At 43.9% G+C, this 13,389-nt stretch overlaps 1 protein-coding gene across 1 annotated transcript in view; it reads right to left on the bottom strand.

Annotated features, from left to right (window-relative positions):
* Positions 1-4,599: 4,599 nt before the first annotated feature.
* Positions 4,600-13,389, bottom strand: part of LOC138300087 (large ribosomal subunit protein P2-like) — a 70,272-nt gene continuing 61,482 nt past the window's right edge. The window contains exons 4-5 of the mRNA XM_069238975.1: positions 12,842-12,925; positions 4,600-4,736 (exon numbers count right to left, since the gene is read on the bottom strand). Of these exons, the coding sequence (XP_069095076.1) occupies positions 4,660-4,736; positions 12,842-12,925 (161 nt within the window). The 3' untranslated portion in view covers positions 4,600-4,659. The remainder of the gene's footprint in view (positions 4,737-12,841; positions 12,926-13,389) is intronic.

Raw genomic sequence — 13,389 nt, 5'->3', positions numbered from 1 at the left:
TTCTTATCCCTCGCGTAATGTCCTTTATTTCCACATCTGAAGCATTCATGGTCTTTCCCAATTAGTCTATCACTGTCATTAGTTTTTCCCTTGAATATCCTTTCAACAGATTTCTCATTTGTCTTATTCTTAGAAGCACTACTACTCTTAGTCACTTTACAGACTCCACTTCAGTTTCTGTCTTCTTTGCTGCCTTTGCACATCTCCTTGATATCTTCGCTTTCTTTACTGTGGCTATTATCTCATTAAGTGGTGCTTCTCCACATACCCACAGTTTTTCTAGTATATTGTCATTATTCGAATGGAGGACAATTTGATCTCAAATTAAGTCTTCTTGTAGTGTCCCAAATTTAAAGTTTATACTTAATTTCTTCAAAGCAGACACATAATCCTCTACTGATTCTGTCTTAGTCTGCTTCCTTTGGAAGAAATTGTATCTATCAATAGCTACGCAGATTGTAGGTTGATAGTAAGTATATAAATCTTCCAAAGCATCTTTGAAAACATCCCTACTTCTTTCCTCTCTAAGGGCCAGATGTAGGTAGGTATATTTTTGCGACTTGCAATTTGCGAGTCATAGCGACTTGCAAATTGCAACTCGCAAAAGTGCATGCAGAAAGGTGTCTCAGACACCTTCTGCGACTCGCTATGGGGTCGCAAAGACCCACCTCATGAATATTAATGAGGTGGGTCGCAGTTTGCGACCCCATAGCGACCCCGGGCACACACAGGGATGGTGGCCTGCTGGAGACAGCAGACCTCCATGTCTGTGACTGCTTTTTTTAATGAAGCAGTTTTTTATTTTTATTTTTTTGCAGCCCGTTTTCCTTAAAGGAAAATGAGCTGCAAAATGAAAAACTTCCGAAATGATTTGGTTTCGGTTTTTTCAGAGTAGGCGACCACTGCCTGCTCTGAAAAAACATTTTTTTGGGCATTCACAAAGGGGAAGGGGTCCCATGGAGACCCCTTCCCTTTTGCGAATGAGTTACCATCCACTTCAAGTGGATGGTAACTGCGAGTTGGTTTGCAACCGCATTCGCGGTCACAAAGCAACTCAGCATGGCGATGCGGTCGCAAATAGGAAGGGAACACCCCTTCCTATTTGCGAGTCGCAGCCTCAAATTGCGAGTCGGTACCGACACGCAATTTGCAGTTGTGCATCGCGTTTGGCCTTTACATCTGGCCCTAAGTTTCTTCTCCATCTGAGTATATAAACGTAAGCCTTCAGGCCCTAAACTGTGTAATAAGATTTTTTTCTTCCTTTGCGATGTAAATTCCTCACCATATTCATCTTCAATTGCTGATAAATAGTTCTTAAAATACTCTTTCCAGTCCGCCCATTTCATTTGCGGCTTTCCAGGACGTGGTAAAAAAAAAGGTACTGGTGGTGTTAAACCTAAATTCTGCCTTTTCTTATTTAATCCTGACTTTTTTTCCAATTATATGTGTGCTGTTCCTTTAACTACTAAGGATTATCCAGGCAAGATTAACGCATATCCAGGTTGCCTGGTAACGCGTCTCCACAATGGCCGCTAACTCACTTCATTGCGTGTCACATGCGTATCCTAGCAACAGCTCAAGCATTTTATATTTTCACCCATCGCAAGCATTTTTTCTCAATTAGCTGATTTACCACACTTGCAATTCCTTGCTGACTGCCACTGCGGTGACTCCACCTCCTCTGTCCTCATATACGCAAAGATTTCCTTTTCTTCACGACAGCGCCATACGCCTCGACAGCACTCCCGCTCTCCGTGGGTAAGTGCTTCGCTACAATTCCATCCTCCAGTCGCCAAATTGTAAAAAGATACTCAATATGGTTTTGTAGATTGACTTTTGTTTATTAAAGAGCAAGCAGTAAACGTCTGTCGTCGTTCCTTCACAACTCTAACTGCCCTCTGCTTAACATTCTAGAATCACCTCGTATCATTGCTAGTATGCAAGTAGCCTCGATACCACACTGCCGGCATCCTTGCAGAGCTGAACTTTTCCTTCTCAGAAATGTTTCTTCAAAATTTATTTTTAATCCAAAGGTAAGTGGAGACGGTGTCCAATCCACTGTGTGTATCCAAATTGCGCTCCATAGTGGTTGACCATAAGTTTTGACTTTGCCCCAGTCTCGCGCAACAAGATGTCGGCGCTTTGATCTTGTAGGCGCTATTTTTTCACCTTAAACTTTTTTTTTTTAATTACTACCGCCAGTTCAATTGACTTGATTTTGGGGTCAAATGATTTATTAAAATGTACCCTATTTTTTTTTTAATTGGCCCAATATTTTTCTTGTGCTGTGTTTTCACTTAATTACTGTTTAATTGCTGCATACATACTTTACACATTAACCTTTAAGCTAAGCTTGACTGCTTTTGTGCTAAGCTATCAAACGGTCAAGCACTAGTTAATTTAGTGACTTTCTGTGGTTCACCCTGAAAAGGATCGTGGCTGTTGCTGGAGTAGGTTTTCACCTTCTTCAACAAACAATCCAATTTCTCACACTTCTTTTATTTCCCTTTGTTGCCCGCCATTTCTTACTTTTTCACCTCAGACCTTTTCATTATCCCAATAATTCCCCTCTTCTGTCCCTTTCTTTCCACCCTGTTCTCCTCCTGTTTTTCCCTTCTCCTACCTTTTTATTTCTCCACCCATCCTCTGCTCAATCCACTCCTTTACGTAAATTCACCTTTTCCTTTCTACTTACCTTACAATCTACTCTTTTGTTATCTTAAGAAGATTTTTGCCCTCTCTCCATTTTCTCTCCTTCTACCCTATTCAGCCTTCATTATTCCTCAGCTCTCTTCCCTCTCCCTTAGCAGCGGTACCCCCTCTCCCAGTTGCCCCCAGAGTCCCAATAACAGAGAATACAAACTGTGACTTTTAATCCTTCACCCATAGTGATTTGTCATAGGTTCACGTGTGCTTTAGTCAAAGTGATAGCGCTATACTGTTTTCCTCTGATGAACGTTCAATGCCAGACACTTCCTCCTTTACGAGAGGACCCGCAAGACCAAACTGGGGAACCAAAGGGAATGCCTAGAAAAAATGGTCAAACCAGCCCTGCTTCTCTTATCTCCTTGTGCAATCACTTTCAATCCATCCATTCTCCTCTCCTGCTTGTCACTTTCTCTCTACTGTACTATTCCTTCCTTCTCTTTCTCTCACCTTTGCTCAAACCAGCCCTGCTCCCTTATTTTCTTTTGCAATCTCTGTCCATTCATCCTGTCGTGCCCATACACTTGAAGTAGCCATACTTAACTCATTCACGAGTAATCCAAACATAATCTGCTATCACGATAACACAGTAATGTTTCATTCACTTTCAGTTAATCAAGCATGCATTGTGGAGGTCTACTTCGGGTGGTCATGCTTTAACAATCAATCATTCAGTAGCCATGAGTCATTACTTTCCCCTGCAAGGACAAGCCCGGTGCATTTGGTCTGCCCTTTCCACTGTTACCTTTTCCCTTTTTACCCTTTCTCCCCTCTTATTGAGATTTTCTCTTTTCTTCCCCACCTCGCCATCTCCTTCGCCACTTCTTTTCTGACTGGCAAGAAAAGCTTATTTTCTGCGCCTCCAACCTCTTTCTTTGATTTATACATTTCCACATGCAAAATCTCATTCACACATCATTTTTTACAGCCTTACTAAAGAATCCTTTAATATGACCAGCACACATTGCAGCCATTTTTACTGAGCTGTTCTGAGTAGCCATGGCCAAAGACAACTCACTGTCTTTTTAAATGCTTGTCAGAAAAGGACATCTAAGTTGGCTGACGTCAATGCAGACCAACCTTGGAACGTTTACCTTTCGTAAAGTAATAAATTGCTGCATTTTCAGCATGTTTGTCACTCATACTATTGTTGTTTTACTTTTGTTTAAAAAAAAGCTTCTGTTGGAAAATGTTAAATAAAATTTGAGTGATGCTAGTGTACAGCAGAAATGCATACCGAAACAGGCCACACTTGCTTACTGTTCTTTTGTTAACACTGGTCGAAAGATGACTATTTCAGTCCAGCCGCTAACATACTGAAGCAATTGTTATGCATATTCCTCCGTTTTTCACACTTGTTTACACTCAACATGTGAACTGAAACAGGGCTGATATTGTGGCACCCTATGCGCTCTGTAAAAATAATAGAGATCTGAATTTTAATGAATGAAAACATGCATGCCACCTAATAGTTACTGAACCATTAGTAATACAGTTCAAGGCATTCTATTTGGTGCTCATTTCTTTTTGTCAATATCATGTGTAAGGAAAATTGCCAAAATTACAAAGAAACCTGCGGCTTTGCTAATGCTGGTTTGCTTCAAGAGGAGATTGTTCAAAATAACCAACAGTAAACAGACTTTGAGTTATATTTTAAAGTGATAGGATAAAAATTATTTGTAAAGCACAAACTTCGTTTTAGTTTTGATGCCATTATTACAGTGTACTTGTTAAAGCATCAAAGAAACAGGCAACTTTACGTTTAGCTGAATTAATTCAAATTAATTCTTAAGCCCTCCTAATTACTTTCCATTCAGAGCAAGGATCATGTGCCATTGTCAGACATGGGATCAAACGTAGCACAGAATTTCCTGAAAAACCTACACACGTCAGCATATTTATACTGTTTTTAATATTGTTTTTTTTAACAAGAGATGTTCATCTGAGATGCATTTAATCAAAGAGACCAAATCCCATATCTTCATCAGACTCCTCTGATTCCTCCTTCTTCTCTTCCTCTTTCTTTTCAGCTGCAACAGATAAAATTAAGGAATAAAGTTAAAGCTCCAAATCGTACACTACTATGTCATGCTAATTTAAATTTAGGGTGATTGACCTCAAGATCTGCAAAACACAGAAAGCTCAACTGTAGTGGACAGCCTCTTTACATTATGATGGTCATGTGCTTGTGTCTTGTTTAGCATATCCATTTTGTTTATCTCTTTCTTTTGAGACAAGGTATATTGGATTCCTGTCTGTGTTGGTACACACAGAGGATAGTAGCAGGAGCTCTTCCTGGTCTCGACATTGCCTCTATGGATTTCAGATTCTGTCCCCTTTAAGCTTCGACGTAACCAATACAATCAATAGTCTTATCTCTTTTTAGCCTGAATCTTGTTTATCAGACTGCTTCCTTTTTTTATAGGGATCGAAAGGGACAGGATTCAAAAGCTGTTTCCAATATACAAGACACGGCTGTGCCCAGAATAACTCTGTAAGGTGCATGCCTAACAAACAGAGGACACAAGTCATTCTGGCGTACACAGAAATACTGGTGCCCACATTAATTTTCATTTGTAGATGGACTATTGTAAAGTAGTTCCTACTGGAGTTTCTAAAGTTTTTGTATGGAGTCTGACTCTCTTACTGCACACAAATGTTTATGAAATGGCACTAGGGACTGCTCTTAGGACTTTCATTCAGTGACCTTGTGAATGTTGGATGCTGTAACCTCAGTGACATCTACTAACAGCACTAACATAAATGAAGTACAAGTTACTCACCTTCTGTAACTATATATCTGGTAGAGGCATATTCTAGTTGCAGATTTCTTACCTTAGAATTTTCCCCCAGGCCTCAGAATGGATCCGGAGATTTTCCTTCAAGCAATACCCTTAAGCGTCAGTAGGTGGCATGGGTCGACTCTGTGGGCTTCATAGTAGCCGCAATAACATCAGGAGTAATACAAAGACGCCGCCTCAACACAGTGATGTCAGTTTCTTCTCATGACTTTCCATGCCAAAGCGCAGAGCAGCGAAGAACACTGAAATTGGTGTGCCAGAGCTAAGGCCCTGAATGGGGAAGCCCTGTCCCTAAAAATCCGTTTGCAAACGGAGAGGATGGGTGGGCGGTAAGGAATCTGCAACTAGAATATATCTCTACCAGATATATAGTTACCGAAGGTAAGTAACTTGTACATCTGATGGATACTTCTAATTGCAGATTCATTACCTTAGAATGGATATCAAAGCAATGCCATCCTCGGAGACGGGCTGCGCACCAAAATCATACTAGAAAGTCCTTCAGGACCGAACAACCCGAAGTAGCCGTCCCTACATACTTGACTGTCCAGGAAGTAATGTTTACCAAACGTGTGCAAGGATGCCCACGTAGCTCCCTGGCAGATATCCAGGACAGGAACTCCGCGTGCTAATGCCGTGGATGCAGCAGTTGCTCTGGTGGAATGAACGCACAAGCTCTCAGGGGGTTGCTTTTTGCCAAAGCATAGCAGATTTTGATGCAAAGAAGTACCCATTGTGAGATGGCATGTTTTTGCACCGCCTGCCCTTTCTTCGCACCTACATATCCAACAAAGAGTTGATTGTCCACCCGAAAATCTTTAGTATGATTAAGATAGAACGCCAATGTTCTTATTGGATCCAGGAAGTGGAGTCTCTCCTCCTCATAAGAACGATGTGGAGGTGCGTAAAAAGTAGGCAAAGTGATGGACTGGCCTACATGAAAAGGTGTAAAGATTTTGGGAAGGAAGGAAGCCTTAGTGCGTAACACCACTTTGTCAGGGTGCACAGACAAAAATGGGGGCTTAGAAGATAGAGCCTGAAGCTCACTCACTCTGCGAGCAGAAGTGATGGCAACAAGAAAAACAGTTTTGAAAGTAATGAGCCATAAGGGGCAATTGTGCATCGGCTCAACGGGAGAACACATTAAGTAAGTTAGTACAAGACTGAGGTCCCACTGAGGCATGATAAACGGAGTGGGAGGAAACAAATGGGTGAGGCCCTTAAGGAATCCACTAACAATATGAGAGTTAAAGAGTGAAGGCTGATCAGGCAACCTAAGAAAGGCTGAGATAGTTGAAAAATAATCTTTAAGGGTGCCCAAAGCAGAGCCCTGCTGGACTAAAGAGAATAAACAAAAGAACTTCAGAAAGAGGAGCAGAGAGGGAATCAACAGATTTGTTGGTACACCATGCCACAAATTTAAGCCAACGACAAGTGTATACCGTTTTGGCGCGTTTCTCTGCGGAGGCGAACAGATCTAACCAAGGCTCTCCCCACTGCTGAAAGAGACCTTGCACCACCTCCGGATGGAGACACCATTCGTGATCGGCTATGCATCGACGGCTGAGTTTGTCTGCTCTGGCGTTCAGAGAGCCCAGCAGATGCTGAACCACCTGGGTGATGTCCTGATGTGCCAGCCATGTCCAGAGGCGTGGCGCCTCCTGACAAAGGGTCCAGGACGTTACTCTGCCCTGTTTGTTGCAGTACCACATGGCAGTAGTGTTGTCCGTGAACACTTGCACTACTTTCCCTTTGAGAGAGGGAAGAAATGCTTTCAAAGCCGACTGATCGCCTGGAGCTCCAGAAGATAAATCTGGAGCCTAGACTCCGCCGGAGACCAGAGGCCTCTGATCTCCACCTCCCCCATGTGACCGCCCAATCCCAGAAGTGATGCGTCCATCACTATGGATATATCTAGTTGGGAAGGGAGAGGGATCTGCAGTTTACCTAATGCGGATTCCAAAGCCACCACTGAAGGTCTACCACTGTCCCCTCCGAGATCTGGACTATGTTGGAGAGATTTCCCTGATGCTGAGCCCACTGGAACTTCAAGTCCCACAGCAGAGCCCGCATATGCCATCTGGCATGTGTCACTAGCAGGATGCCCTGAGGCCATGAGGACCAGCAGCCTCAGAGTCAGTTTCACCGAAACCCAAGATAGAGGCTGGAAGATTGGAATCATAGACTTAATATCCTGGACTCGCTTTTCGGGAGGATAGGCCCTAAACTGCACTGTGTCCAGAACAGCTCCGATGAAAGGGAGCATCTGAGACGGAGTCAGGTATGACTTTGGCACGTTTATAGTGAATCCCAGTGTGTACAGGAGGTTCACCGTAGACTGAAGATGGGGGATGATTTTCTGGGGTGAGTCCACCTTCAACAGCCAGTCGTCGAGGTGGGGGAAGACTGAAACCCCACAAACTGCGCAGATGAGTTACAACTACCGCCATCACTTTCGTGAACACCTGAGGGGTGCTGGAAAGGCTGAAGGGGAGCGCTGTAAATTGAAAGTGCTCATGACCTACTATAAATCGTAGGGAATGTCTGTGGGCAGGCAGAATTGAAAATGGAAATAAGCGTCCTGCAAGTCAAACGCTACCATCCAGTCTTCTGGGTCCAAGGCAGACAGGACCGGAGCAAAGGTGAGCATTTTGAATTTCTCCTTCTTGAGGAAGAGATTGAGGTCCCGAAGGTCTAGGATAGGACGTAAGCCCTTATCTTTTTTGGGCACCAGAAAGTAGCGGGAATAACAACCACGACCTACTTCTGGCGCAGGGACCCTCTCTATGGCTCCCTTCGTCAAGAGAGCTGAGACACTTCTTGGTGGAGAAGTGCCAAATGATCCTCTGGTAAATGGCTAAATGATGGAGACATGGCTGGTGGGGCAGAATCGAATGGGAGGGAGTAGCCCCTTCGAACGATCTGCAAAACCCACCAGTCAGTAGTGATGGATTCCCAGTGGGGCAGGTGATAGCGAATCCTAACCCCAACTGGACCAGAGTGAGGGGACGGGCAGACCTCTGGTTCCCTGTCCCACGACCACGTGGGATTCTGGGTTCCCGGAAACTCAGCGGCTCAATAGCATGGGTGGCACGTTGCTAGGAAAGGACGTGACAGGGAGCCCCTTCGGGGGCCACAAAAGGAGCGAAAGGTGGACTGATGGGGACGAGGGGCAGTGGAAAGACCGATGGACCGAGCCATAGCCTGGGAGTACTTGAACCTCTCCAGAGCAGAGTCCACCCTGTCTCCAAAGAGACAGGAGCCATCGAACGACATGTCCATAAGAGTCTGATGGACATCCCCTGACAAACCAGATGTACGTAACCAGGCATGGTGCCTCAAGGCCACCTTCGTTGCAACCGATCTACCTAGAGAGTTGGTCATGTCCAGCCCACATCAGCTAGTGAACTTTGCTGCATTTCTCCCGTTGATGACAGCTTCGGTGATGATGGCATGGGCCTCCTCTGGTATCTGCGGCAGAACTTGCACGACCGTATCCCACAGAGTATAGAGGCTCAAAAGGCATGCAGTGTTCACTGACCACAGTGCGAGACTGGAAGAAGAAAACATATTCTTCCCAAATTGTTCCAGCCTTTTCGATTCCCTATCCGGAGGTGCGGAAGGGAATGTGCTCGAGGATGAGGATGTCTGGATAACAAGGCTCTTAGGCGTGGGGTGTTGGGACAGGAATTTAGGGTCATTCGGGGCAGGCCGAAGGAAGAGTGAGATTGTCCTGTTCACAGGAGCCTCTGTGTTGGATCTGGACCAAGTACCCAAAAGAACATTGTGAGGGCTTCATTGAGAGGAAGAAGAGGCTCAGAAGAGTGGAAGCCCCTGGATAAAGCACCTCAGTCAGGAGATCATACCTGACCTGAACAGTAGGCAGCTCAAGGCTGAGGACCTCAGCCGCCCTACTGACCACCATGGAATAAGTCACTCCCTCTGCGGTAGCCACGGTAGGAGAAGACAGCATGCCAGCGTCTAGAGAGATATCCAGACCACTGGCCTAGCCCAACTCCTGTTCCCAGTCCAAGTTAGGGTCATCCTGGTATTCTTAAGGGTCCAGGGACCCCCTCCAATCCTTCCCTGAATTAGAACCCATAAGAATAAGGGTCAGAATCCAACCTTCTTCTTACCTTGACCCGAAGACTTTGAAGAAGACGAGTGGTGGTGGCTCTGTGACTGGTCTCAAGACCTTCCCTTTGAGCGAGGCCGGCAACTATGCGGAGTCGAGCACCTCAAAGCCTTTGGGCGCATGGCCCGGCACTCGGAGCACGACTTAGGGCTGTGGTCACACTCCAGGCGCCACAAACAGACTCGATCCAGATCCGTCATCGACATCATGCAGTGACTGTCCTCACATGGTTTGAGGCAGGTCTTTGGGGACATCCCTCGACTCACCAAAAATTACAAAAACTCGACAAAAGAGTTGAAGTCGGTGAAAAGTGACCAAGTGTAGCTCTCTCCGGATCAGAGCGTGGAGCCGAAAGAAAAGAACTGACCTCAATGTGCTAAGGCAGCGTCTATTTACTACTCCTGACGTCATCAAGGAAACTATGATGCCAATGACGCCCGCGGAGTGGACTGACACCAGCTACCAGAGCGCCAGGGAATTGCGTGAAGAAAAATTTCAGGATCCAGTCGGATGCCTGGGGGAAAGTTCTAAGGTAAGGAATCTCCAACTAGAAGTCTCTATCGGATAACAATGTATAGTAACAGAAGGCGGACGGCTCAAGCATGGCAGTAGTGTTATTTATTACGTTGAAATAACAACTTAACCTAATTCTTGCCAAGGAGCACTCGGTTTATGGTTTGCTTGGTTCATTTCAAACTTTTTTTAAGAACCGCACTAATCCGAAAAAAAAACACTCTTTTTGGAGCACCGCATGCAGGTGTACTTTCAGTTCACCCTTAAGAAATATAAAAGAACTTACGAGAATCAAAACTCTTGGTTTGTTGGCCCAGTGTCTCTGAAGACTTTCAAAGTTATTGTACTACATGGCTTCTAATGCTCATTAAAGTAACAGACAGTTGTTGTGGAGGTGCACAGTGTGTACGGGGACACACAAGGAGGATTTATGCAAGACCTCGCTCTAAAAATGCTTGCATGCCACATAAAAATGTTGAGGTTTGAACAAAAAGGCAAAACTCACTTCGTATGAGAAACTGTTAATGTACTTGGTCCTCCAGACGCAAGTTCACTCCAAATGTCAGAAAGAGCAATAACTGACTGTCAAGTCAATCTCTGAAGGCAGGGCTGTCAGGGCCCAGATATATTCAAGAGAGGGAGGGTACTGTGTTAAATCGGTCTACAAGAATGGAAATTGAGTGCTCGACTCAAAGTTAGTATGTGAAAAGGAAAATAATGTTCTTCCTTATCTAACTGAAATACACTGCTTGGAATCATAACATGATTAGTGGATGTTTTACCCTACGGTATGCTGGAATCGTGATGAAATCGATGGAGGATAAGTGGTTATTGAATTCTTTACGAAAAAAGCATAGCAGCATCTCCAGAGATAATTTTTAGATGGGTAATGGACGGCGCTACCGGTAACATAAGCCGGTTCTGCCACCCCACTGAGTCACCAAAGTTTAAGCATGCGTGCATTGAAGATGAGAATAGTGAGGTTTCTCTCAATCTAAACGTTTTTACTTCATAATACACAGAGACGTTTCATTTGTGCCTATGACTCAACCTATGCCAAAATACCTCATACCTCCGCTCTCTGACCCATCTCAAACCTCTTTACTACTATGAACTTCCAAATAACTCTACCCCCCCCTTGTCCATCCTTTATCTTATCCATCCAATTAGGAGGCTTTCTGACACCTCCCAAATCTCTTATCCTCTACCCTATGCAACCCACTTAAAGACTCACATGTCTACCACTCCCGATAACAGTTCATATTTCCCCCTACTAATCCACCATTAATCAAACCTTTGGGTTCCAATGTAGTGTGCTACTCGACTAAAAGAGCTTCAACGCCTTGTCAGGGGTAGTAAGCGCTATATATATATATACAATTACAATGTAAGGCTTTAAAGCAGGGGGAAAAAATCTGGGAAAGCTACTCTGTCCAATCAAGAATAGAAACCCTTGAAATACTAGATTATATTCTCGAAGCTGCGGTTGGAGGTTAGTCATGCCTCCTAGTCCTGTTGATAGTGTCAACTGCAGTAAATACCATAGAACAAACACTAGACAATATGCTACGATAGGCTGTGATTAAGGGGCTCATTGATAAACTGATTTTATCCCTTTCTGTCTCCCAGATCTCATTCGTACAAAAGGATCAATGTGATCTCCCTGCTCATTCAATCTAAATGTAACCACTTGACACAAGGGTCCAGGAAAAAGTAATCCAAATCCACCAGAAAGCTGATGACACTCAAAGTTACCGAACCATTTCCAGTCCTTCAGAAACAAAAACAAAAAAAAATCAAATTCCTGGACAAACTCAAAATATGGATACATTTCTCCCTCACTCTAAATCTGCCAAAAACAGAATTCACCATCTTTAGTTAGGATGGTCACCTAACACCATATCATGGACACGTTTCCAAACCTGGGCTTTTAATCTACGAATCATTGCCATAGGGTGTGTTCATCTAATTAGTTAAAAAGGGACGAAACAAATTGGATTCATTATGGACCAGAAACCACTTTTGCCTTGCCTTGCCAAACTCGCCTAAACTACAAGACTTCAACTCTTCAGACTCAGGAAGCTCAAACCTACTATCCTTTCTTCTGCCTTCAGAGCAGTGGTATTAAGCAAGGTTTTGTCACAACTTGATAATGGCAACGCTGTTACCTGGCTTCCAGCTGCAAGCAGCAGCAGAAAATGTCTGACAACCGGAAGCCAGCACACTTATTTTAAGAGCCCTCCGCTGGCTTCTACTCTAAACTAGAAAAAAAAAAACTTTTAAAATGCCATGCTTCAAGTACATAACGATTTGCCTTGATCTGACTTTTCTTCTACCTGAGAAACAAACCCAGCACACCAGGAGGACAACGAAACACTAGCACCATGTAACTAACGTTCAAGTGCTGAGGCCTGGGATTCATAAAGCCCAGGAGGCAATGCCATCAATTTCTTTATAATAGATTATAAAACACGTAATATAGATATGGTCTGTAAACCACATTACATACAGCATACTTTTCTTATTTGGGTACAATTAAGTCACTTACACAGCATAATTTGATCTGCCATACCTGGAGAATTCAAGTATGTTTTTGAATTACAAGTGCTTTCTAGGTAAACACAGTATTAAAAAAAAAAAAAAACGTAACGTATCCTAGAAAATAAAACTAAAGTACTAGTCCTACCTGGTGGTGCGCCGCCAGCAGCCGCAGCAGAAGTAGGTGCAGCAACAGCGCCACCTGCTGGAACACAGGCTAATTTGGAGAGGCCTACGGAAAATAGGGACAATTGTGAGAAATAGCCAGATAACCTTTGTACAAAAATAAAACACTTGCCTTCATTTTCTTTATGGAGGCGGACTAACATTGTCGTTTTTCCTTTTTTTCTTGTTCGATTTCTTGTCAGGGTGTGCTTGGCTGTTGGTATCAGTTGATGGTAGTTACATAGGCCCAGGCCTACTTACACGTTTCCCAGGAATTAGACCGACATCGCTACCTTTAAAAATTGTATAGATCACCAGTGAAATTTCCCAGGATATGTGTAGCGTGCAGTGAGTGGAGGTGCATGTGTTGCGTATGACGAGGACCAAGAAACATGCTGGGTGGTGTGAACGGTCTTGAAGCCCGCACAAAACAGTGGTTAACCTGCATATACTGCGTTCATCCTCCTTCGTGGATGCGACATCCTGAATTTAATTTAATAAAGGCAGCTTAAAAATTCCCCTCATGTTATC

Source organism: Pleurodeles waltl, chromosome 6 (genome assembly GCF_031143425.1).
Source record: "Pleurodeles waltl isolate 20211129_DDA chromosome 6, aPleWal1.hap1.20221129, whole genome shotgun sequence".
Lineage (NCBI taxonomy): Eukaryota > Metazoa > Chordata > Amphibia > Caudata > Salamandridae > Pleurodeles > Pleurodeles waltl.
This window is presented reverse-complemented; position numbering and strand designations above follow the sequence as displayed.